The sequence below is a fragment of the Panicum hallii genome, chromosome 2 (genome assembly GCF_002211085.1).
Source record: "Panicum hallii strain FIL2 chromosome 2, PHallii_v3.1, whole genome shotgun sequence".
Classification (NCBI taxonomy): domain Eukaryota; kingdom Viridiplantae; phylum Streptophyta; class Magnoliopsida; order Poales; family Poaceae; genus Panicum; species Panicum hallii.
This window is the reverse complement of record NC_038043.1, coordinates 33,635,359-33,662,992: the sequence shown is the minus strand read 5'-3', so window position 1 is coordinate 33,662,992 and position 27,634 is coordinate 33,635,359. Positions and strand designations below refer to the sequence as shown.

Here is a 27,634-nt window from a genome sequence, read left to right as displayed (position 1 = left end):
ACTAAGTGCACAAGTGTGTGATTATGTGTCTCTCTTGGGTAGTTAGCATCTCAATTAAGCACTTTGACATCTTCAATCTATCCATTTGCATCCCTCTTAATAGTATGGTATTTCTTATATTAGAATTTAAAATAGAAAATAAATAAAATCTTCTTTTGAGCTCCATCACCATCTATCAAGTAAATTGGTGTCTTTTCAAGCATATAATTCATTTCATTGAATTTTAACCTGTCCATAGCTCAATAAACACATTAGCTCCTTAATTATGCATGTCATCAACACCAAAACCCACTTAGGGGGCCAAATGCACTTTCAAGAACCAGCTCCTGCTCCACCTACAAGGACCTCTAGGACTGCACCTCATCGCTCTCGCCGCACTCGGGATGAGGAGGAGGAAGTACCATTACAGTTCTTTGAGCACGATGATGACGAGGAGGAGGATGATGACATTGAGGAGGAGGAGGACAATGAGAAAATGATCTTTCTGCTGCCTTTCAGTCCCTTTTTTGGTACTTGTTGCCAAAGGGGGAGTGAAAGAGGGGGAGTGAAAGAGATCATTTATGTATCTCGCCATCTTGTATCTTTAAAAATTTCATTTCTTGGACTTATTTGTGTAAGACTATGTGGCTTGAGGACTTGTAATGCGTGGATTATGTGTGCTAGGATCTCTCTTGAACCTTTAAGTTATCAAGAACATTTGTTAGTGTGATGATTTCGTTGTTTGATGACTAGTTTTTTCTGTGAAATGGCAGAGTCTTCAAAAAATCCGGAGAAAAGTTCGGAAACTCCGCAGGTTGCGGAGACTCCGGAGATTTCTTCGGAAACTCTGGAGATTGTGCCACTCCAATCGTCTTTTATTTTTTTTGAGTGCATAACCTGTCATATTGCATCACACTTGCTTTGTTGCACACACATAGGCACGCCACTATAGGTTTGAGATGAATTCCTTGTTATGTGTGCAATATTTGACTTTTTGTCAAAGTTACAAGATTGTATTCAAAGCAAGATGCACACATTAATGGGGAGTATTCATTTCACTTGCTCGTTTCTTAAATGATCTATCTCTTGTAAGCCACAAGTGTGTTGTCATCAGTCACCAAAAAGGGGGAGATCGAAAAAATATCTAGGCCCGCTTAGTGGGTTTTGGTTGATTAATGACATACGCTTGTGGAACTAATATTATCTATGAGCATGATGAGCAGGTACTACAGGTGATGGATAAATTAATATAAGGAGATAACTACCAAAAGGAAATGAAAGTTGCAAAGTGAAGAATCATGAGGATTTAATTATTTAATCTTTAGAAATTGAGTATAGAAATGTCGTACTATCAAGAGGGACATAAAATATACTCGTTTTGCATAGAATAAGGTGCTCAAGATGATCTAACAAACCTATGAGAGACACCTTTGCACTCACACATCACATGAGATATCTCAGGAGTGCTAACTGCAGATTGTTCGGAATGTCCGGAAAATTTTCCAAAGTCTTCGTACATTTTGGTTTCTACGGAGTGTTGACATGTCTCTGGACATATGCGGAGTCTCCGGAGATTTCCGAAGTCTCCAGAGGAGAGATGTCCGGAGTCTCCGAAGAATTCTTCGGAGTCTCCGGATTTAACTACACAACGCCTATTTTTTGAGGGAAGAGATATAAATACCCCTCACACCCCTCTCATTTATCACTCTCCGACCTAACTCGCATGCACTCTTCCACTGAGCATTCAAGAGCCCCTCTTTACTCCCCTCCTTGATTCCAAGTGAGATTTGGTGAGGGATTTGAAGGGAAATTGAAGGGAGAGCAAGTGAGAGTGCTAGTGAGCTGATTTCCCATCTCTTGAGCACCTCATTCTTCGTCAAGCCGGTGGATTTCGTGTTTGTTACTCTTGTAGCTTCAAGCTCAGGCATCGCCCGTTGAGCACCCAAGCTTGTGGTGTGCCCCGGGACATTTGTACAACGTCAACATTCTAGTAAGTGACATTAATGATCTTGGGGTTGCTAAGGAGAGGCCACATAGCTCAAGAAGTAAGTGTTCTTCTTGAGTGTCTCAATGGAGACGTAGGTTCCTTATGGGGAACTGAACTTCGGGAAACAAATTCTTATCTCCCTGTACATTTACTTTGTGATTTGTTGAAGTTCTTGTTTCTTACTAGAATTCTAGGGTTTGCTCTCGATCTACTTGTTGGAAAGGTTTTGACTGCAGGCAGTTGGAAAGAAGGGGTAGAAACAAGCCTAGAAACTTGCAAATACTTTGATCTACTTTTGGTTAAGGTTTGATTGGTTGAATTTGGTTTCAGCACATTTCTCTGGAGTATCCGGATACTTCTCAGGAATCTCTAAAAGTTGCGAAGATTCCGGACAAATATCTGAAGACTCCAAAAGTTACTTATAGAATTGTTTTAAGTGTTGTAATTTTTTTAGTTTCGACTATTCACCCCACCTCTAGTCGACTTCTAGACCCATTCAATTGATCATCAAGTCGGCGCAATGCAGAGATGAGACACGCTAGAGCCAGGCCGACCGGCCTGTATCACGCTGGCCGGCATCCAACTGTTCTGCTTCGGACAAACGCCACCTCCACTGACTCCAGGAGAGCATCAGGATCGTCCAGAAGAAAGGCTATGCCAAGTGGCCACCATCCCAGGCAGTCGGACTGGATGAGGCCTGCCGGCTTACGAATCATGCCAAATCCACAACCATTTTACCGACCTCCTCCTAAGCACCTCCACACTATAAATAGGGGTGCACATCAGCTTGTAAAGGACACACCAAGGAGTTCTCTTCACTCATTTCACTTTCTAGAGTTAGGTTTAGTAGTCTAGGAGTTAGAGTCGAGTCAAGCTTGTCTTAGGATTCCGGAGTCGTCATTGGAAGTCTGGTATAGCTCTCGTATCTTTCTCTTTGATATTTATCAATATAAGTTATGTTCTTTACTTTTCGAGTCAGCTTTACTTTATCTTTCCAAGTTATCCAACTTGTGTGCGGAAGTTCATCCTCTAGCATAGGCTTTGCTATCTATCTTGTTTTTCGGGATCTTACCTTGCGGGTTTTCTCGCCCGAACTAGGGGGCTCAAGTGAGTTCTCTAGGTTGAAGGGATTTCTCTTGAAGGCCGCAAGAGAAATCCTACCGAGTGCAGACGTGGTGTCTGGTTTAGTGTTAGCTAGGAAGTGTGTTCCACCCCATGGAACAGTGTGGTAGGCGGCAGGTGGTGATAGCCATATCCGTCCCTCGTAGTCCACCATGTTTGGGTGTTTTCATAGCAGTAGTTGTTGTTTGCCGTTGGACTCCCCCCTCACCCCTTTCTGCAGTCCTTCCTCTCTCTGGCCGCCGAATTAAGCTCTTAGTTCCCGATATCAAGTTAGAAGCAATGTTTAGTCTCATGAGGCTAGCTCATTAGTTTAGAAGTAGTTTAGGAGTCTTTCTCGCTCGTTGTCCTCCTAGCTACTTACCGCTCTAAGGTTTAGAGTCTCCTATGTCAGATGGTCATTGCTTGGCCTTTACCTTATCATATCTGGCTTACCCCCACTATATTAGTTGGTTGATATCTCTGGTAAAAAGTTTATCACCCGCTTCTTTGATACTCTTTAAACCATAGTGCTTCCCTGAGGAAATTTATGATACCCTGGAATACTCCAGGGTGAAGTGCTACAACGGAGATTTTGTGCGCTTGCGGAATACGTATTCTATTGGGCATAAGAAATGCCAACAAGAAACACACTCCAAAGGCAAGGAAGCACAACATTGACCAATCACACGCCACCACGCAAGCATCACATGGATTGGAGGGCCCACAACCAAGTAAAACCACCTTACTTCAGGGCCATGCACTGACCAACAGCAAGAGGGTCCACTTACTTACGATTACACCAAAGAGGAGGTTGGTTGGAGGCAGGCCTGGGTCGGCCCAACTACCAGTTCGACCGAATTGCCTTTGCCTCCTCTCGCCTCCAGCCGCCACGTGGTGACTCCAAGACGCTTCTCCAAGTCGGTTCTACATGCTTGGAGCTGAATTGCCGGCTGCAAACCGACCTTCCAAGACTATAATTACAAGGGGGGTCCCCCTAAATGAGTACACCAAGATATAGCCATCTTCTCATTTGTAAAGTTCTCCAGGCTAGTGGAGTGTAGGTGGAGAGTAGTTCTTCAAGATCTTCTAGTCTTCATGAAGAGTTTGGTATGGTCTTGCATCTTCTCTTTTATGTAATAACTTTGAGTTATGCAATAAAGTTTATTTCCTTATCTTAGCTTGTTCTTGGTTCATATGCCTATAGTTAGGGCCTGTTTCGATCTGTCGTACTAAAGTTTAGCCCGTCACATCGGATGTTTGGACACCAATTATGAGTATTAAATATAGGCTAATTACAAAACCAATTGCATAAATGGAGGCTAATTCACAAGATGAATCTATTCAGCATAATTAATCCATCATTAGTGCATGTTTATTGTAGCACAACATGGTCAAATCATAGACTAGTTAGGCTTAATGGATTCGTCTAGTAAATTACCTTCCATTTATGCAATTGATTTGTAATTAGACTATATTTAATACTTCTAATTGGTGTCCAAACATCCGATGTGACGGAGACTAAAGTTTAGTCCCCCTCATCCAAATAGGCCCTTAGTCATGTGATCCTTTCACAGTTCATACTTGAACCATGTACCTTGCATGTTTAGTCAGGTAACACATCTAGTGCCACGGCAATGGTTTCATTTGCCTTAACTAGACGCTCTAGAACTAAGGCTCCTGATAGAGACGGATGTCCTTGCGCAAGGCTAGAGTGGTAATTATTAATGCAGACGTCGTGTCTAGGTTAATGGTTACATTTGAATGCGGTTCTACCCCACGGTTTGTTGAGGTAGGCGGCAAGTGGTGACATCCCTATCCATCCTCCGTGATCCTCCCCGTTAGGGTAGGGCAGTAGGAGGTCCATAAAGTAGCCGAATTGGCTGGCGGCTCCTCTGCCAGTCATGTGCAGTTCTCTTGGTAGTTCTTGAGAGTCTAGAGCTCAATCCTAAACATGTGTATTCATTGCAAGTATGAGTTATTCTTGCCTAGATAGGAATAAATCTTTATATGCCCTTGAATGCTCTTTTATCTCTCTCTGATCCTAGCTTTTTTATCTGAGTTTGGTCTATCTTGTGTCACACTACCTCCCTATCAATATTATTATTACCCATGTTTAGACTTCAGACATTTAATAGAGATATTCTCCTAAATTTAATAACTCTTTAAACCACCGCCTTCCCTGCGGAAATATAAATACGACACCCAAGTTTACTCATGGGGTAAAATGCTACAACGGTATTCCGTGTGCTTGCGGGCACGAATAGTTGAGGAGGGGGTTTAAATCTGAATTGCTTTAGGAGAAACCTCCACCTCTTTGAGCCATTCATTGCTCATGATGGTTGTCAGCTTCCTAATGGTATGCCTAAGGAAATCTTCCTCTAGAGATTCACTAAGGGAGTTTGGAACTGGTGGCTTTTTGTGTTGGAAGTAATTTGAGGTGTTCCCAAAATCTTCAAATAAATCTTCCTCGAATTCAAAGGGAAACTCCGGAGGTTGAATTTCTTCTTCCTCTGGGGTTTCTGGTTCGGGGGAAGGCTCGGAAGATGTCTGGGTAGGTTAGCAATAAGGGTGCAGACTCTACTAACGGGACTTCCTCTGGGCTTGACGGCTCAACTGCTGGAAGGGACTCGGTAAAGGAGGTGTTTTCTAGGATACAGTCTAGAAGTGTTTCTCCTTCGGCCATGGTTTTGTGTGTGAAAGATCCCCCAATAGTGATGTCAAGCTGTAGGGCAGACTCCTTGCTAAGCCCTAACCAAAAGTGTTGAAGCAACACATCGTTAGGGATAGACAAGTCCGGGCCAGCATGTCTTAACCTTGAAAACCTAGCCCAGGCTGCACCTATGTTCTCCTTCTCATCCTGACGAAAGTCAAGGATCTCTTTTCGTAGGGAAGCGATGCAAGAAATAGGGAAGAACACAAGACAAAACATGTCCCTTAGTTCGTCCCATTCTCCGTTTACCTTCCCTATGTTATGGGTGTACCATTGCTTCGCTCTCTCAGTAAGGGAGAAAAGAAACAACTTCCACCGAAGTGTTTCCTGTGCCATGCTTGCGATTGTCAGGCACGAGCACAACTGCTCGAACTCTCGTAGGTGGTGGTAAGGGTTTTTCATCATCGAAACCTGAGAAGGGTTGTTCTCGAACCATGGCAATGAAGTCAAGACGGAGCTCATAGCCAGAAGCTGTGATGGGCTTAGATGATTGAGGTGACTCTAAGAACTCGCCCTTGGGAGCAGAAAGTTTTTGGATAGAAATATGCTCCACGATAAGAAAAAAGATAAAAGAAAGAAAAAGGTAAAAAGGAAAGGATACACGGGCAAACTAGGTTCAAAGACAACTACAACAAACATTCCTTGGCAACGGTGCTAGAAATGCTTGTTGGTATTTCTTAACGATTTCGAATAAATCCGCAAGCACACAGATATACTGCTGTAGCACTTCACCTGGAGAGTATTCAGGATATCGTATTTTCTTTGGGAATGGATGTCTAATAGTTTTCTAGCTAGTTTACCTTGAAGAACAAGAGATAGAAAGGTCTTGGTAGCGTGGCTTTTTTAAGGGAAAGGATCAAGGAAGGAAAGGATATACTCAGCTGCTATTCGTCTGCTTCGGGCACCGGCTCTCCTTGGTCTACCAAGTGATTCCGGCCAACAGCTCTACGCCGAAACGCGAACGCGGGGGATGCACAAACCACGCCGGAACATGACGGACGGACAGGGCTGTCACCACTTGCTGCCTATCCCTACAACACCGTGGGGCTCGAGGCAGACAAAGGTAACCTAAGGCCTAAGCACCACGTTTATACCGTCGACTACTACTCTAGCATCGCGCAGGGTTATCTCATCTTTATGAGGGGCCCTCTACTAGAGTATCCGCTATAAGAACAAACGATGATCCCGCAAATAAATAACAACAAGAGTATAACTTTACCAAGAACTTACCACTCAGATAAATCTAGGTACTTACTCAAAAGATTCGTACCTACCGAGGTACAAGGTAGAAGAGATGTCGGCAAATCCTTCTCCTCACACACTCCCTATCCTAATTTTACAAGGTAAGGTAGAGTCCCTCTACTTCTTCTTCTCTAAAAATGTGTTGTGTGTTGTGGGTGAGGGGCTCTACTCCTTTTATACTCTTCAAGGTCAGTTTGGGGACCGCGATATACAAGGAAACACTAGGCATCGACTTCAGGAGAATAAGGACGAATCTCCTGCCAAGCTGCATCTGGACGAGAGCTAGTCCAGATTCGCCCGACGCCCTGGTGGCCCCACTTTGCACCAGCTTTGCTCCACAGGCTGGTAGGTGGGCCTTGATCTTATTATCCCTTGGTGTTTGCCATCTTGTAATGTCGGTTTGATCCGTTAAGTGGGACCTTCTTGTATGAGACGCAGGACGGGATCTTCTGTGCATTTCTTCGGCGTTCACTTGTGTTTTCTCTTACGTTTCACGTGTGAGTGCCTGCAAATCATAATTCATCAAAACTTGTGGAACCAATTAGAATAAAATTCTATAGCTAAGTTTTGTGATTATTTTTATATTAAAAGATACGAAAGTTGATGGTTGAATTTGTTATTTAAGGACCATCAACATGGGCCTTGCATCGATATAGCTTGCGGAGTATGATCGTTTGTTGGATCGAAGATTATCACTGGCACAAATATTAAAAGATCTTAGACCATTTCCAACAGATTACTCGTCTATCGTACTTTATATATTTTCTCCCTCCATCGCTGATATTATTTTTTTATTTCTTATAACCAGTGTTGTAGCAGATTACTCAATGTACAGGGTAGATGGAGTAATCCCCTACTTTGTAGAAGGGAGGTGTGTTTTGGCGATTATAAAAAGTATTTTGTATTAATAGGGATGGAATGGGTAATATGGTGGAGCATCTCCTATTACCAAAAGATAGTTTTTTATATTAGGAGAGATGAGTAATTTGCTGAAGTTGCTCTCACTAGTTCAGCAACGTATCATGTACATCTTTGCCTTCTTTTCATCGACGCAGTGTTGTCATCTAATGGCCATTGGATCGGTCAGGGCAAGTACATTGCTATACGTTAGCAGTTGTCTTATGTAAATCCATATAAAATTTTTGATGATGTGGAGGACAAAGTAGGAGGGGGGAGAACGAGGTGGTTGCAACAACCACCTCACAGTTTAAAATTAAACATATGAGACCGTTTGCTCACCATTGGACGGGTTGTTGTTATCATACTACTCACAATATTTATTTTTTATTCCATGAATTAAGGATATGGTACTATTACGAGATAAAGAAAAATGACATCCTAGCTATTATAAAGGTTGTTTGTTTAGTCAGCTCAAAATGACGTGTCATTACATGAGACTGCCTATAAAACAACTCTAATATATAGAGAGCATCTCCAGGAGATTAACCACCTCTCACATCTTATAAATTTTCTCTTTCCATCACCAATAACACTTTTATGTTTTTGGTTAGTGCCAACAGATTACTCGATAGATAGCATGGAGGGAGGAATATCCTTGCATTTTAGTAAGATGGAGATGTATTTTACTATCACTAAAGATATTTTAGTATTGGCAATGTAATCTGTTAAAAATTATTGGAAGATAATACCGTTTTGGCATCTACCGAAGATGTTTTAGAGAAAGCCGAGAAGGCTGAATGCCGTTTGTAGGGGTGTCACCATCGAGCCGTTGATCCCTTTGCCTCCAACCCGATCGGACGGCAGATAACCCCTCCTGGCCCTCCGCCTTCGCGTGGGCCCGTCGACTAGGGCGCACTCGCACTGACGGCCGGGTTCCGACCGATAGCAGAGCGCGAGAGGAGGAGAGAGGCCTCACCCCCGCCCCTCTCGCCGCCGCCGCCGATTCGCCGCCGGCGACCTCCCTCTCTCGCCTCCACCCTATCGTCCCTTTCCATACTTCTTCGCCGTCGGCCTCAGCTGCCTCCCGGAGCTGTATCCTCGATCGATTGGTTTCCAAATTCAGTCGTGCTCGCGCCCTTTCTACCCCAATTCGCGGCGCGCCGCGCCCATACCCCGCTTGGTTCCTCCGGGTCCTCGCGTGCGCCCGTTGGCGGGGCGGGGATACGGTTTCGTCTCCGGCGCGCGCGGGATTCCGGCAGGCGAAGGAGCTGAAGAAGGCGAAGGTGGTGAGACGCTGAAACCCTAGCTGCGGGGCGGGCGGGCGGGCGGGCGGGAATGGCGGTGGAGCTGGGGCAGCAGACGGTGGAGCTGGGCGCGGTGGTGCGGCGGGCGGCGGAGGAGTCTTACCTCGCGCTGCGGGAGCTCGTGGAGAAGTCGCAGGCGGAGGCCGAGGGGAAGGGCATCGGCGCTGGAGCCAATGGCGGCTGGCAGCGCTCCGACACCGAGAAGAAGATCGATTTGCTCAAGTTCATCACACGCACGCGCCAGCGCATGCTTCGTCTCCACGTCCTCGCCAAGTGGTGCCAGCAGGTGCCCCACCTAATTCGAGTCTCAGCAGTCCTGTTTCCTGTCGCTTCTTATTTTCCGTGCCATAATTCCAGTGTGGTAATAATTCATGAATTCAATTTGACTGTTGTGAGTGGCTCCAACTTAGTATTGATACTATGGTGTAAAATAACAAGTTCAGTTGTGGTCTTTTAGGGCTTGTTGTCTTAGTGGCATTGTCTCACCTATCTACCTTGAGTGGGTTAAAGATGGACCATTCATAGTTGTTGGCTTGTTGCAGTGTAGTGGGCTAGTGAAGATTGGTGATTGTTGATGGACTGTGCCAGCAGGTTTGCTCCTTCTGATTTTGTAGGGTCTGTAGTTCAGTTCCTAGTTGAACAGTAATAATTTGTTTGGTGGATAAAAAGTTATCCAGTTAAATCTTGGCACAGTTATTTATTAATTTAGTTTGATTTGGTGCAATGGTAGTATGAACAAACTTACGTTGCTTGGCTCTAGAAACTTGTATTATCCTTCTGGTGCTCTCATGGTGTGCTCTGGGATATATATAGCAAGTGAAAGAAATTCATTTTACAATCTACCGTACTCCATTTTGAAATACTGCCCGGTGCCCATGACCTTGCACACAGAGCTAAGGGTAATGTAAAATCTGCAAATAGAAATTAACTACACCCTTAAAACCATGGAATGGCAATAGAGATCGGGGGAATCTCTTTGATTTTTTTTCCAGTTCAGAATTTCAGATTGTACTATATGGTTTGAGTGTGCTAATGTGTCTGTTATACTATTTGTAGCATATTTGATGCAAACTAATCCTGGTTCAACCATGCAAGCCATTTTTGCTTTCTAATAAATTAAAATGAAATATTCTAATTTTTTATTAGAAATAGCTCTTAATGTAGTCAGCAGCCATATAAATTTTTTATTTCAAATTTAATTAACCCTGGGACAGGAAAATGAGAATGCCTAGTAAGCAATAAGTTAAAGACAATGGGGCAATGAAAGCCAAAAGGGTACTGTTAACTGTAAGACTTCCTTTCTTTGCCCCTGCCCTCTAGCAGTGATGAAGCTTGAATATGGCATTGACCTAGTCCATAGAGCACTTCCTCAATGACTTCACAAGTTTTCAACTTGATTTCAAGGCATTTTGCGTCATTCCATCTAGCCAATGGATTGCATTAGATATGCCCCATTGTAACTTAATTTTCTCTTTAGTTCAATTGTGATGACAAACATTTTGTTAAAAGCCGTGATATCCTCTTACAATATATTCTATCTGTCATTTTTTGCTACAGTTTGACTGTAGGCCATTTACTCTGTGCCCTTTTTTATAAAGTACAGACTCCATCAGTGTTTGTTTTACATCCTCTATTACCCGTATACCATTTCTATCATGATAAACTAAGTTTTTTTTCTGAAATTTCCTCATTGGTTTAGTTTTCCAAGACGTGAATTACAGTGTATTTTGCCATTAACAATTCTATTTTCAATCTGCGCAGGTTCCTTTGGTCCATTATTGTCAACAGCTCGGATCTACTCTCAACAGCCATGAAACATGCTTCACTCAAACAGCTGACTGGCTGTTCTTTATGCGTGATGATTTGGAGAAACTTCGGGCTCCTATGTTTGATGTTCCTTCTGCTACTGAAGTCATGCTTACTGGGGGTTATCAGAGGCTGCCAAGATGTATAGAGGACATAGGAAGTCAAAATAAACTTTCCCCAGATGAACAAAAACGTGCTCTGCGGAAATTAGATGCTAGCGTGCGATACAAAGTACTTGTGACACCAAGACCTAAGGAAGTATCTAATGTTTCGGTTACTGATGGAATAGCAGTTTTCTGTGTGGATGGAGAATTTAAAGTTCTTCTCACATTAGGTTACCGTGGTAATGTAGACTTATGGAGGATATTGCATATGGAGTTACTGGTTGGAGAGAAGAAAGGTCCAATTAAGCTTGATGAAAGTAGGAGATTTGCTCTTGGTGATGATATAGAAAGAAGAATGGCAGCTTCTGATAATCCCTTCACAGTGCTATATGCTATACTCCATGAGTTCTGCATCTCTCTTGCTATGGACACTATTATTAGGCAGGCTAATGTTCTTCGACAGGGAAGGTGGAAAGATGCAATAAGATCTGAACTCATCTCTGACAGTGGCACTGGACAAACTGGAAATGCTTCTCTAATGCAGCTTGTTCAAGATGGGGAGTTCGATTCAAGTGGTTTTAAGATACCTGGCCTGAAAGTTAATTACTGGCTAGATGGAAAAAGCACTAGCACAGCAGAACCTGATTCATCTCCTTTTATCAAAATTGAGGCAGGGCAAGAGATGCAGATAAAGTGTCAGCATAGTTCGTTTGTACTTGACCCATTTACAGATAAAGAGGCTAATCTTTCTCTTGATCTGAGTTGCATTGATGTTGAACAACTTATTTTGTGGGCAATCGCTTGCAATAGGCACACACGCCTTCTTACTATTCAGAGACAGCTGTGCAAAAATGTCCAAATTTCTCAGTCCCCAAAAGATGTTATCCTGAAACGAGATGTCGCAGCAGCTAAGGACACAAACAAGGTAATGATACAAAATAATTATTTAATTAACTTTTGTATTTGCATTTGCCTTACCTCTTTACTATTGGCTAAACTGTATTTTAGGTGTTCAGTTTCTTGTACCATCTGTTGACACATATTTCCCTAAACCAGGAGTTACATTGCGTGTATTCCCATATTTAGTTGTTGTGGACTTCTATAAATTGCTTGGGTGATGTGGAAGAGTACTGAAATTGAGATTACTGTGCTTTTGCATGTCATATTTCTTGTTGTCATGTTGTGTAAAATCTGAATTTGAGATCACTGTGCAAGCATGTGATATCTCTTGTGTAAAATCTGAATAGTTATGTTTCTCATCGCGCCCATGTGTGTCTTTCTGGTCATGCCCAGAAAGAGCTAACCAGTATACAAACTAAAAGCTGGGTTGACATCCCGCCAGAAACAATTATTAGATTAATACCTTTTGTACCATGGTTGGAATGCCATTTTTAATCAGGTACCGATATGCTAGTTTAATTTTCTTGATCCTAAATATTTCTTTACTTGCCATCAAAGATTATATGGATGCTTTTCATGTGTTTGCATGTTTTGAAAATATCTATGTAAATGTAAACTGGTGTTTTGAACAGTTTCCAAAATCTTCGCTAGTTCTGAGAATTTATTACTTCCTTTGTTGTTTAAGGTGAGTTCGATGACTGTTGCAAATAAAATCTGATGAATTATTTGTTATGCTTTCAGATTTATAAGAATGTTCATATCATGCTTGAACTTGATTTGTCGCATATTTGCATTGAATTATGTTAGCTCTTTTTTCTTAACATTTTAATGCGTAAATTGCTAACACGATGAATCACGCTGAATTGTTACACCAAATACTCTGGTCGTAATGTATATCCAGAACATGTGGCTTGTAAATGAGCCACATTACATGGAATGAAGTGGATTTTGTTCAGCCACCAATTGCATCTGACACTTAATAGATTTGTTTTTCTTGTGTATGTCCTTTTTGCAGTTGTTGCACATACCTGTTTATGGAATTGATCTCTTCTTTATGTTTATGAATTGTGCAGAATGCAGGGAAAAAGGGCTTCTCAGATTGTTTTGGGAATGAAGTGCTTCAAGTAAGGGCATATGGCCAGGCGTATATTAGTCTTGGAATAAATATAAGGTGTGTTACTATTTTCATTAATCCTGGTATCTTACATCTACCATTCTTTATAAACCCTATTTTGTGTTATAAAAGCTTCTGAACCACAATTGCATCACTCGAATGTGTGATGAGAGCCATTTCATAAATGCCAACCATTAAATGTTGTGTGTTCTCTACCTGATGGTGGATTGGTGTTTTAGAATGTCATTTAGGAATTGATAGGATAAAATTAAGGTCAATAATAGCACAGCAATGTTTTATTTAACTCGGTATGGGTCAATGTGTAAGAAGTATAGATTCGTCAATCGTAACTTCTCGAGGGGAGGGGAGGTTTGCTGGGTCATCTTCATATCCTGCATGACGAAAGGGAATTCTCCCTACAATTCAATAAAAAACACTCTGCAAAACTGGCCACATGAATTATTTTTTGTGGTCTACAACTCTACATGAGGAATGTGTTTGCACCATTTTTGTTTTGGGGCAGAGTAGATACATCCTAATGTTCAGGGCTCACGTAGACCTTTTGCACTATTTTGTCAACATTTTTGTGGATAATATTTATAGCTGATATCATATAGGAGTCGTACTTCCTTTCTCTCTGAAGGCAAATAAGATGATATATTTGTTTAAATGTCTTTGCTTGGGACAAAAGGCTAAGTTGTTGTTGTTGTTGTATTTGTTTAAATGTCTTCAATCTTGGTTTAGACTTCTCAACTTCCTAAATTTGCAACTCTTTTCTCTAAAATAGGAGTGGTCGCTTTCTCCTCCAATCACCGGAAAATATATTACCACCTGCTGCGCTTACGGACTGTGAGGAAACTCTAAACAAAGGGAGTACTTCAGCTACCGAGGTTTTTTCAAGCTTAAGGACCAGGAGCATCCTCCACCTTTTTGCAGCAGCTGGACGGTTTTTTGGCCTTAAGGTTGTCACCTTGTTTACCATAATGTCTGAAGTTTTTCATTTAGCAGATGTGTCATCTGGTGCTTCTTTCATAACATTGAAATGTCGCTACGGGATGCTTACAATCACACTGTTGCACTTTTGATCAATAATATCCTTACAAATATTTAAATTGGTGACATGTAATGATGAAAATGATTAGTTGACATTTCATAATATGATGCTTTCAGGTATTTTTTTTGTAGTATTATTTGTAAGCATATTATTAAGCAGGTCAATGATATTGGTATTCGAGACCAGAAGATGACATCCTTTAAGTATGACCTAGTAGTAGTAAATGCTCGTACCTTCTCTTACTTTGAACGATCCTTTTCTGGAAGTGAGAATTTTTTTTTTTGACCTCTGAGAAGAGAAACACTCTACACACTGATCTTTCCTTGGTTAGTTATCATCGAACAAGGCAGTATACAGTTTATTATCAGATGACTTGTTAAAACATGCCAAAGTTTGCTTGATTGTCATGGGATTTTATACAGTTTATTATCAGACGACTTGTTAAAACATGCCAAAGTCTGCTTGAGGGTCATGGGATTTTGGAAACATAAATGTGATAAACTATATTACTTTATTCCAGGTTTTCCAGCAGTCTCAGGGCACTCTGAAGATACCAGAGACCATATTACATGGTTCAGATTTGATGGTCATGGGATTTCCACATTGTGCAAATGCCTATTATCTGTTGATGCAACTCGATAAGGATTTCAGGCCTGTTTTTCATTTGCTTGAGTCACAGTGTGATGCAAGTGATAAGACTAAGACTAATGCAAATGCAGATGCTAAAGAAGTTATTAGGTGTAACAAAATCAATGTTGGGCAGATGCAAGTACTTAAAAATGAGTCAAATACCAATCCTTTTGATGTGAAGCTGCAGGCCCTACAAAGTATAATGAGCTCTACAGACTTAATGGAGAGTGATATTCCTGTCCAGAATGGAATTGAGCCTCTTCCACTATTTCCTGCTTGTTCACCATCGTTTTCTTCTATTGTTGACGAGGTTTTCGAATATGAATGTGGTTCTACCGCTGCACACAACCATTCTGTACCACCATCTAGTTTGCCATCTACATCTCATCTGAATTCTCTTTCAGTTGGTATTCAAGGAATAAATCCTAGGGCTGCCTCACCAATGCATGATGGAGGAGGCTCTTGTACCCAAGCTATTAATACTTTAAAGGTCCATCCTAGTGTCAGTTTGCACAGCTATCTCCCAAGTAATTTTAGACATATACAAGGTACAAACACCTTTCTTTCTTGAGCTGTGTATGTATCTGTGACCAAATTGTCAAGTTCTATTTCTAATCATGACCTTGGTTTACTAAGTTATGCATGTGACAATTTATTGCAGATATAAATAAATCACTTCAGCTTGTCCCTTCAAGCAACAATAACAGCAATCAAATCCCTGTTCAAAGCTCCCATTCAGGCATTCTTGGGAACTCTGTGTCTAATCACTTGGTTAGACCTTCAACTACTACAGGAGGTATTTTACCAAAATATTCTTCTATATATTAGAATCAGATGTAAATCTTTCGGTAAACATTTGTGGTGAAGTAGATTAGGCTTCATTATAAATTTATTGTTACAAATATGATCATCTTACTCGGGCAATTATCAGGATTAGAGAAGCTCATCACTGCTGGCTCTGATGGTGCATCTAGGAAACGCTCTCTTTCAGATTTCTTACCAAGTATCCCTTCATTACAAGGACTGCAACCTAGTGAGCCAAGAAAGCGGAGAAAAATATCACAATCAGTGCAGAGTCCCCTGCCTTTGCCGGCATACTCATCTAATTTGCAATCAAGAGCCAGCCTTACCTGTGGAGATGTTCACGAGGAAAGAAATAATTATGTTCCGGCAACTATATATGCTTCTGTGCTACTACATGTCATAAGGCACTGTTCGTTATGCATCAAACATGCTCAACTAACTGCTCAGATGGATTCGCTTGCGATTCCATATGTGGAAGAAGTTGGTCTGCGGACACCATCATCTACTCTTTGGTTAAGATTACCTTTTGCACAAGATGATTCGTGGAAACATATATGCCTGCGCCTTGGTAAGGCTGGAAGCATGTCTTGGGATGTTAGGATAAATGATCCACATTTCAGGGAACTTTGGGAACTCAATGGAGGAAGCACCATGACACAATGGGGTGTTGGTATTCGCATTGCAAATACCTCAGAAATGGATTCACATATATCTTTTGATTCTGATGGTGTTGTTTTAACTTACAACACTGTTGAGGCAGATAGCGTCCCGAAGCTTGTGTCGGATTTACGACGACTTTCAAATGCTCGTTCTTTTGCTTGCGGAATGAGGAGACTAATTGGTGTGAAAGTTGATGACAAGGTAGATGACAATCAGTTATCCACGGAGATGAAACCACAATCTGTTAATAAAAGCAACAGTGATGCTTCTGAGAAGTTATCTGAGCAGATGAGAAAGATGTTCAGGATTGAAGCTGTCGGTCTAATGAGCTTGTGGTTCAGCTATGGCACCATGCCTATGGTACACATTGTTGTTGAATGGGAGATTGCTAAGGGTGGTTGCACAATGCATGTTTCTCCAGATCAGCTTTGGCCACACACAAAGGTTCACCCATACTTATCTTCCTGTTTCATTATTTTTTTCACATTGATCACATTGGATGTGTACTACGGATCTTTCAACATCAAGTTTATTACCAATACTTCATATATATTTCAGCATTGAAGTTCACTGCTGATATTTTGGTAACAAATGGATTCAAATAGTTTCATTAAAGATTAAGTCTTTGATGAGAAATAACAAAATTCTTTCAAACCTTGCTTCAGATCAGTGTATATTAATTTGAAGTGTCAATATTCTGAAAACATGTTCTTGAATTGGGGACAAAATGGCATTTTGTAGATTGGCATTTGATCAGTTGTATACTTGCTAACTTTTGCTTTCACAAGAAGTATTTTTTTATACATCCATTGTTTTATCTTTTGAAATTTGCATCATTATTGTATAGCCAGAGGTATAAATGAGTGCTGGCATTTTTTGTTGTTGCACCGGACAATGTCTATGATCTCCTTTACTGGAAGTGGCAAATGGGTCATTCCAATTGGCTTCCACCCATTCACAGCCTGTATGCGTTTTAAATAGCTGAGTAAAATCACTTATGCTCTGTTTAGGCATAAACTTTGTGAGATTCGTTAATTGATCTTGCAATACATTCACCTTAAATTTGCCTAGTTCATCTCATAATCAATCTTGCATAAATGCAGTTTCTGGAGGATTTCGTGAATGGTGGAGAGGTAGCATCCTTCTTGGATTGCATTCGGCTTACAGCAGGACCATTGCTTGCCCTTGGAGGTGCAATTCGTCCTGCAAGGATGCCTGTAACTGTTTCATCGGGATATAGCACTATGCCAAAGCAAGCCAACATCCCAACACAAGGGCCGTTAGCAAATGGATCATCTTCATCAACCATACATCACGCACCTGTCCCCTCAAATGCTGCAGCTGCCCATTTAGGCAGTCATAATCTCCATGCTGCTGCCATGCTCTCAGCTGCTGGGCGTGGTGGACCTGGACTCGTTCCCAGTTCATTACTGCCTTTTGATGTCTCTGTTGTACTTCGTGGGCCATACTGGATACGCATTATATATCGCAAGAAATTTTCTGTTGACATGCGCTGCTTTGCTGGGGATCAGGTTTGGCTCCAGCCAGCTACCCCTCCTAAAGGTGGACCATCAGTTGGTGGATCATTGCCATGCCCACAATTCCGACCTTTCATAATGGAACATGTTGCTCAGGGTCTGAATGCTCTTGAACCCAACTTCATGAATGCTACACAGGCTAGTGTACACTTAAATAACAATGCTGGAGCTCCACAAACTGCTCCCGGCGCAAGTCGTTTAAGTGCTACCCCTGGTGTTTCTATGTCCAGGCCAACTTCTGGTGTTGCTAACCATGTAGCAGCCAGTTTGAGTCGAGCAGGAAATGCCATGTTGGCTTCCTCAGCTCTTGCTTCAGGGATTGGAGGAGCTTCTGTACGACTTACTCCTGGAGCTGGTCTCCCTGTTCACATGAAAGGGGAACTTAACACAGCTTTTATAGGGCTTGGGGATGATGGCGGATATGGTGGTGGCTGGGTTCCTTTGGCAGCTCTGAAAAAGGTTCTGAGAGGGATACTTAAGTATCTTGGAGTTCTATGGTTGTTTGCACAATTGCCTGAACTTTTGAAAGAAATACTGGGATCAATCTTAAAGGACAATGAAGGGGCACTCTTGAATTTGGATCAAGAGCAGCCTGCGCTTCGGTTCTATGTGGGGTAAGAACTACAAGGCTGGCCAAGTATTCTTAGTTTCTAGCATCATTATGTTTAAATCTATCCAAAATTGTTGTAGACCCAACGAATTCTTAGTTTCTAGCATCATTATGTTTAAATCTATGTCATTCACTTTTCCACTGCTATTTGGGTTCATTATCTACATAATATTCACTGGCAAAGTATCCTTAGCTGTCTATTGTGAATGGAAGTTTATATATCGATATTGGTGCTAGTGACATTGAGCTCCCTACTTTTCTTTTCAAAATAGCGCCTTCTCTTTATATATCCTCTTCGGATTTTATATTCATTAATCTATTTTACATGCTGCAAATGTGCGTTGAATATGTACCGTGCTGTTTGCTTATGACTTGCAACTTCATATTTACTGGACACGGGTTTTGTTCTTCTGTTTATTTTTTTATTTTTATGCTATCGACCCAGAATTGATTTAGCTTAGGCAAGACTTATAAGCTTGGAAGGTGCTTGCTAGTGTCAGGTTTTTTGTTCAAAATAACTCATCTTCCTTGTTTTTGCTTTTAGTTACGAATTTACAATTAGGACCGCCACTAAATTGGTTCCTGTTTTCATCTTGCAGAGGCTATGTATTTGCAGTCAGTGTTCATCGGGTTCAACTGCTTCTACAAGTTTTGAGTGTTAAAAGATTTCACCACCAGCAACAGCAACAGCAGGCTCAGAGCAATGCTCAGGAAGAGCTAGTAGCAGCTGAAATCAATGAAATATGCGACTACTTCAGCAGGCGTGTTGCCTCCGAACCGTATGATGCTTCTAGAGTTGCTTCTTTTATCACTTTGCTTACATTGCCAATTTCGGTACTGCGCGAGTTTTTAAAGCTCATCGCATGGAAGAAAGGTTTTTCCCAGGCTCACGGGGACATTGCTACTGCTCAGAGGGCTCGGATTGAACTTTGTTTGGAGAATCACTCAGGATCAGTTTCAGCTGACAACACGGAGAGCAGTTTAGCCAAAAGTAACATTCATCATGACAGAGCCCACAGTTCAGTAGAGTTTGCCCTGACATTTGTACTTGACCATGCTCTAATTCCTCACATGAATGTAGCTGGTGGAGCTGCCTGGCTTCCATATTGCATATCTGTGAGACTTCGGTATTCTTTTGGGGACAACAATCATATTGCATTCCTTGCAATGGATGGGAGCCATGGTGGGAGAGCCTGCTGGTTGCAACTTGAGGAGTGGGAAAGATGCAAGCAGAAGGTTGCAAGAGCTGTGGAGACTGTGAATATTGGGTCTGCTGTGGCTGGAGAGGTAGGCCAAGGAAGGCTGCGAATGGTTGCCGAGATGATCCAAAAGCAACTCCAACTCTGTCTGCAACAGCTAAGAGACGGCCCACTTTCTGCAGGCTCTACTGCATCATGAGCTTACATGGAATGAGCTCTGTCGTATGAGGCCATTCTTGATGAGCCGACTGTCATACTCAGCATGGCCATTGGCTTTGTTCCCCTCGCAGATGTAAAGGAGTCGTCACATTTGATAGCTGGGGCAGCTTCTCAGCCTGAGGCTTGTTCAGATTGACAATTTTGTACAGTATAAATGGTGTTGGTTGACTTAGCCCATTTGAGTGTGTAGTCTGTAACATAGCTAGCGTGGGTAATAATGTATCAAGATGGAGTTGCTCACAGGGATGAAAAAAAGGTTATTCGGGAACTGGTCTTTTGTATCATCTATACTGCTCTAGTCCTCTTACCTTTTTCTGCTGGATAGCACATTTAGGAGTTGTTATTTTGACTGTCTGTAGATTGTTAATCTAGACAAGGGCGGATCTGACATGTTTGGTGGTGTACATGATAAACTGGCATTGGACTTAGACTGACACATTCCGTTTGTACAAGCAGGACATCCTAAGTTGTGTTTAGAATGACGCAAGGCTACAGGATATGTTGTTTAGAGCTTTTTGTTATTTTTTTTTATTACTGAGACTCCATAGTAAAGGATGTTTTTGTCGTTCGTGTTGCTAGTATATGTTTTTAATATGCAACGCAAAATCGCCTGGGTCCAAATTGATGCTTGGACAGATAAGCGGATGCTGTCCTGTGATAATGTTTCAATCGTTCCACCTTACTAATGACTGTAAACACTCCGTGACCACATGGGTTGGCTTGAAACTGATATGAGTAACTTTTTCTTTGCGAATCATGAGCAACTTATTCGGGTCAACATAGTTTTGTTGTGGCATTAACCTTGTGATTGGCAGGTATGTATTTCGTCTTCGTGTGCCGTCTTGACTTGCCCTACTTTAAAATTAGAGGATCGCTTGTATTTTTTTTTTGAAAAGGTACTACCTCCATCTTAAAATATAGCAACTAATAATATCTTTTTCATCAACTGATATGTATTTTTTCGTTAAAGTCAAATATTTTTATCTTTGTCCAATAATATCTTCAAAACTAATTACTTTTAAATAGAAAAGTTTATTTAATAATAGTTTGAGGCCTAAAAATGGGATTCTTTTTTTCTCTCTTCTTTCTCCTATGTGATGATCTTGATATGCCCAACTTAAATGTGTCAACGGTCACATGGTAAGCAGAGGTCATTATATTACCACAAAGAATGAAACCCGATGTGTCGGCGTCTTGTACTCTCCCCTCTCATCTTCTACGAGTGACTACACAGTGTGAAAGGGCACGGTAACACTGTTAAAGTTAGGCGAAAAGCTACAGCTTAGCATGGGGTCAGCTGACAGTTGACACTGACGAATTTGGGTTAATCCAATAAAAATACTGTATGACCTTATTGTCTGATGAGGCTCATCGAGATCCCGGTGGTTCCATCGACCAGCTCCAATCCCGCTTAAAGCTCAAGTCATGGTTTTATAGGCGCCACCATATGGGCGAATGGTTGGTATACCAGGATGTCTTTTGTTTTTTTGAATTTTGAGTTGCACCTCTTGTTTACCTTTTGAATTGGTAATAAGGAACGAGAAGCCGTTGCAATGCACGCCCTGCTGGGATATCATCTGTCATGTATTTTTTCATTTCTTATCTTCAATCCTAATCCCCCACCCCGGGTCAGCGACCAGATCTCTTTTGGCTCCCCGCCTTACTACGACTAGACCGGGCTGGCTGATATCCATGTGGCCGTGAGAACGGTGATGGCGCGGCATTTTTCTAGTTTGCGTTGCGGTTTTCTCAATGGCTTTGGCAGCAAACCTGGCCACGGTAGCCGGACCCGGAGTCAGCGAGGTTGTGTCCCACCAGAATTAGCCACCTGCACACCGTTGTCCCGTGCAATCATTGCCGGTTGTGGTGCCCCCCTCCGCCCGTCGGCCGTGGCGTTGCAGGCTCTCAAGTCTCTGAAAGATGGCATCCGATGGCTACAAATAACAATTGCCACACATGGTGGAAGGCGATGGAGCACGTAGTTGCCACTACACACATGGGGTCGTGTCCATGGAAGTAGAGACAGGCTGGTGTGGTGGTCACAAGTTTTGCATGACAGAGGCGCGCGTGTTCCGGGGTAGTGGCCTTTTGGTGGTGGGGGGGTTTTTCATCTAGCTCGGCTCTGGTTATGCCCACAACAATGATACCCATTAGTTCCATGTCCCTTGACACCTTGTTGAAGGTGATATCTCGCATTTGGATTTTCTTTGGTTAAAACCTCACATCCTCGTTGAAGGAATAGTGGTGAAGAGCGGTTTCACTCCTACTTTTCTCAAAACATAACACATACGTAGGCACTCTGATACATGCACCAAACTCACAAGTATACAAATACGCAACCCTATTTTTATGAGCATCTCTAAGAGACTGAACTGATAGATCTTGAGGTTGATGAAGTCACCATAAACTTCTCTTTATCCACGAGCACGCAATGTGACGCCCTGAAAATTTATCAAATTAAACCACGCGCTAGAATATTTCGATCAAAAACCTAATCGTCGTCAAAGCCCCATCCAAACCCTAGCCCTAACCCTCTCCATTTTTCCCGCCACTCTGGCAACCGACACGAACTTGACCGCCGTCCCATCCCGCGCCGCTCGGTGGCCTGTCGCCACGCGTGACCACCCACCGCGATCGGCGCCGACGGAATCCCCCCCCCCTCTTTTCTCCTCGCGCAGCGTGTGAACGTCGCGCGCGTGGCCGACCAGCCGCGGGCGCCGCCGCGAATATTGCCGGCGCGCATCACCTTTTTTTTCTCTCCCTTTTCTCTCTTTCCTTCTTCTTTTTCCTATTTTCCCCTTCTTTCTCCTTCTCCTTTCCTTTTTTTCCCTTTTCTCTTCTTTTCCCCTTTTTCTTTTCCTTCCTTCCCTCCTCTCCTCCCTGTTCCTCCCTCCTCCCTCTGCTCCCGAACGCCACACGGCCACGCGCTGCCGTGCCGCGCGCACGCGCTCGCCCCCGCGTGCCCCGCGTGACCACGCGCCGCGCCGTGCTGCCCGCCGCTCGCGCCCAGCCCCTGGCCCGCGCCTCGCCGCGCCGCGCGCGCACGCGCGCGCTCCCCCGTGCGTGGCCGCGCTGCCCGCCGCGCCACCCGTCGCCCCGCCGCGCGCGCCGTCGCTTCCCCGTCCTGTGCCGCCCAGCACCCGACCCTCCCCCACGTGCAACGCTCGGCGCCCTCGCCGCCACGCCGCGTCACGACGGCCGCAAGCGGCCAAACGCCATTAATGGCCGCCTGCGACCACCGCCGGCCGAGCTCCCCGCCTCACCGCCTCGGTCACCTATAAAAGGGGCCGAGGAGCACCCCCGGCGCCCCCACGAACCGCAGCGCCAATTAGCCCCTCACCTCCTTGCCCCTACCACCGCCGCCACGCACGCCACCACCGGCCGCCGCCCCCCACCGCGATCCCGCCTCCTCGCTGCGTCCCAAGCCGAGGTGAGTAGGGGAATACGACCCCCTCGCCTCCCTCCTCCTTTTCTCCCCCGCCCCGACCGCCGCCGGGCCCCGGGCCGGCCGGAATTGCCACCGCAGGCGCCCCCATCCCCTCTCCTCTGTTTCCCGTGGGGGGGGGGGAGGAGGAAGAAGGTGGTCATTTACCACAGAACCCCCTGGCCTCTCCCTTTTTGCCGAAAGAAACCCCCCTTGTGCCACATTTCACTGCAGGCCCTCCTGTTTTTAGCTATTCAGGAAAAACTAAAACCCCCGTCTCATAAACTTAATTTTAATTAGGTCCCTACACCTTTCTAGTATACCCCAAGTACCCCCATGAGTTATAACTAAGCCCCTCTACCTCTAAAACATTTACGAACGGGTCCATGACTCCTTGTTTAACCCTTAGACTTTTATAGAACCTATCATTTTATGCGCCAAACGAGCTCCGATCGACCCGAAACTTTACCACACCCTTTCTAGTATAGTTCTAACCCTGCCATTAAGAAACCACCCAAAAATATTACCCCTATATCCATAACTAAATTATTTCCGATTCAAGCCCAACGATAAAAGCTTTTAGTTCTTTCGCTTGATTGTGTGCTTGTTTGTTTGCGTCGTAGGACCCGGAGTGAACGAGGAAGGTCCCGACTGTGACCAAGCGAACAAGGACCAGTTCTGCGACCCAGAGCCCGAGAGACAGTGCTTCGATCAGGACCTCCCGCAAGAGTTTGATGATGGCAAGTTCAATTCCGCTCTTTGATGCATGTTTCTATCCTAGTTTTTATAAACACACCCAGTGGCCTATTTTATAAAATTGCATGATTATGCTACTGAAAACATGGTAGGATAGCCACCCTTGTTTGTGATAACCATACCTTGACCACCTGGTTTTATAAAGAAATGTGTGCGTGTGGGAAGGGATAAAATGTGGTTTTGAAAGATGAGTCAGACGGGATGGATGGCATTTCTGTGTGAATTGCCGTTGGTGTGCTCGTACCTGTGTGGTTGAGCGAGGAAGGGAGATATCCATCTTGTCACCCCTAAGGACCGAGTTGATGTGTCATCTCACCTAACTTCCTGTCGTGCAAACCACTTGACCGTTGTATGGGCAACAGCTTAGCATAAATCCCACTAGTTAGTCTGGTAGCCATCAGGAGAGCTGAGAGCAACGGGTGATCAAGGAGAAGGGATAAGCTCTGTGTGACTTATGCCCCGGTTAAACCTCGGAGATAGGTCGAATGACCCCTTGATGGATCCCGTGGTGGCTAGTCAGGTCTAGCTAAGGTGGGTAATAGCTTTGTTGGGATCTGCACCGACACTAAGATGATCGTGCTGTGGTACCCCACCTGTGGGTAAAGTTGCACACCTCTGCAGAATTAAAATCTATTCGAATAGCCGTGCCCACGGTATTGGGCAAGTTATGGTGTGGTCACATAACTAGTGTTTCTCTCCGGGAGTGGTTGGGCTGGTGTGAGTCGTTTGAAAAGTGTCCGGCAGTTGTGCCGTGTGCTACGGCGGACGGAGAGTTCGGTAGCAGTTTAAAATTTGGATCCTGTGTGGATCAACATTGTGTGCTTCTTGATACTAGAAAACTTGTTTTGGAAATGTTTTTAAACAAACCTGTGCATACAACCAAGTTTTCCGCAAATGAACCATAACCTTATCCTTGGATTGTCCTGTGCATTGATTTCTGTTATACCCCCTCCGTGGGTGTGATTGGACTTGCTGAGTATATTTGTACTCACCCCATTCTTACTTTTACAGTGGAAGATCCAGACTACACCCCCGAAGACATCGAGTAGGGTTTCGTCCTGCACCCAGTCTTGCCTGTGGATAAGGCCACCGCTAGAACTCCGCATGGCGCAAGACTCTGATGACCCTCTTTTCGTAGCCAGTGTAGTAGTATGGGTTTTAGTTGTAATCCTCGCGATAGTGGCGCTTCACTGCCCATTACCGCGTAGAGCTGTACGGTGATGTACCATCTGATGTAATAAAAGTGTTATCAGCCTCCTGGGACTGATAAAGCATCACTTTTAAGTCTTCCCTGATGGGGGGACGCTTCACGCAATTACCATTGAAAGAATAGAGCCGATTAATTTCTAAAATAAATCTAGAAAAATATAAGCTCCCCAAGTCAAAGGACTCAAACCCGGGGTCCACCACAAAAGATCCGGAATCTTAGAACTTCTCCAGCAATAGCCCTCAAATCAGACCATCCACTTCTTGAGTAAGAGCTCCCTCTATTTTTCGAGGGCTAATTTTTTAACCTCAACTTTAGTGGTAATCTCTAAATCTTTAAATCTCACCCTCTTCCTTTAATCTAAAGGGTGGGACCTATTTATCAGCAGATAGGGGGCTCTCCAGAGACCCTCCATAAATAGAGGGTGGAGGAAAAGATTTGGAGGTCTTCCAAAAATAGGGGTTTTAGCAGAGAGTCTACTAGAGTGTGGTTTCTTTATTCCACCTAGATGGAGGCTTATTTAGAGGGGTCTGTTGGAGTTGCTCTTACTAGCTAAGCAACACTTAATTCGTCAGAGTGCTACGACTACCATGCTTAGTTCGTCCATAGAGGAGCTAACAAGGTCACCACTGCTTAGCATGCCGCTGCGAGCTCGCCATCATCACCCTACACAGCCATGAGATCGGCATTGGCTCTTTGCCGGTCCCACGGAGCGGCACATCAAGCGCGCGCTGCAGGTGCCTTGCCGCTCAGGGGTGGATTCAAGGACCTAAGCTAGGGGTTTATTTTTTTCCCTTCTTTCTTTTTCTTTTCTTCGTCCTCATTTTCTTCATCCTCTTCCTCATTCATAGCTTAAAAATTATTGAGAGAGGTTTGGGGGCTCTATGGGATGCATGGGGTAGAGGACTCCAGCTTCCTGCCCCCATGTTGGATCCGCCCATGTTGCCGCCTAGCAACCGTCTTCACCCTTCCACGCTACGGAGCTTCGCCTGAGCTAAGCAATGCTTCCGCCGAGCTCGTGGAGACTGCCTGCATCGTGTATGTAGATAGGGAGCGTTCCTCCGGAGAGGAAATAGAGTCTCAGTGCATGCTGGATCCACAATGTGGGATGGGAGCCTCAGTTTCTGCGTTCAGCTGGTTGACGGTGGGAGCAACAAGCTCCCTTTCTCTCTCTCCATTTCTCTTTTTTCCACATTGGATTTTGCTGGGCTCGCTTTGCTATAAGCCAAGTGATGTGTCTTTACATGCTCTAAGACCTCCTCTAAAGGACGATGATATCACCAGGCCAGTGTTCACCCAAACGGCCTAAACGGCCGTTTAAACGGCACCTAAACGGTAAACAGACATAAACTATAAACTATGTTGTTTAGGCTGTAAATGGTCTATTAAACGGTTGGCCGTTTAAATGGCAAAAATGAGGAAGAAAACGGTCTAAACAGAACAGAATTAAACGTAGGCACGCTAAACGGCCGTTTAACACACTGTTTAGGCAAACAAAAGCTAATATGCTTGCATTGTTACATGCATACATATTTATACTTATTTTTTGCATGAATAAATATGTATACATGCATAAATATATGTACTTGATCTTTTAGATGCATAAATACATATATTTGTTGGAGCAATTGTTTTTTAAGTCATAAACAAGTATATTTTGATGATATAATACAAAATTGTTTAGCCCATTTAATTTTTTTAAACACCTTTTAAACCGTCTAAACGTTAAATAAAAAATGATCGACTATTTACCGTTTAGCATTTAGAATAACACTGTCACCGGCTGAACGGTGACTGAATATGATTTTGGCTAAGCTGGAAGTGGGTTGGTGGCTTATGGCACGACATCCGAGCCAAGAGTGGGGCCTGCAGGTACCGAACACTACGGGAAACGGTGACTTTGCCGAGTGTAAAAAACACTCGGCAAAACTCAAAAAACACTCGGCAAAGACTTTGCCGAGTGTTGCACTCGGCAAAGGGCACACGGAAGAGAGATTGTCGGCAAAGGGTTCTTTGCCGAGTGCATTTCGTCGGGCACTCGGCAAAGTCTTTGCCGAGTGCAAAGCGCCGCGATCGGCAAAGTATACGCGCCGTGACGGAACAGGGATATAACGGCTGGTTTGCCGAGTGCCTTGAATCCGACACTCGGCAAAGGAGGTCTCTTTGCCGAGTGCCGTGAATCTGGCACTCGGCAAAGTGACCTGCTTTGCTGACACTCGGCAAAGCAGGTCACTTTGCCGAGTGCCAGATTCACGGCACTCGGCAAAGAGACCTCCTTTGCCGAGTGTCGGATTCAAGGCACTCGGCAAAGCGACCCTCTTTGCCGAGTGTCTGATTCATGAAGGGGTTTCTGTGCCGCGGCAAACATGTCGTAGAAGACCTTTGC

General features: G+C 43.7%; 1 protein-coding gene across 2 annotated transcripts; it reads left to right on the top strand.

The window, feature by feature from the left end:
* Positions 1-8,834: 8,834 nt before the first annotated feature.
* On the top strand, positions 8,835-20,369 carry LOC112879311 (mediator of RNA polymerase II transcription subunit 14-like). 2 transcript variants are annotated; one of them, XM_025943535.1, is made up of 10 exons: positions 9,386-9,509; positions 9,766-9,814; positions 10,985-12,058; positions 13,107-13,204; positions 13,935-14,109; positions 14,722-15,379; positions 15,493-15,627; positions 15,763-16,739; positions 17,399-18,447; positions 19,043-19,841. In XM_025943535.1, the coding sequence occupies exons 3-10, from the start codon at positions 11,075-11,077 to the stop codon at positions 19,839-19,841; spliced, it is 4,875 nt and encodes a 1,624-aa protein (XP_025799320.1). In that variant the 5' UTR covers positions 9,386-9,509; positions 9,766-9,814; positions 10,985-11,074. The 2 variants fall into 2 exon arrangements, with proteins under 2 accessions (XP_025799319.1, XP_025799320.1); XM_025943534.1 differs by lacking the exon at positions 9,766-9,814 and having other exon boundaries at positions 8,835-9,509; positions 19,043-20,369.
* The last annotated feature ends 7,265 nt before the right edge of the window (positions 20,370-27,634 follow it).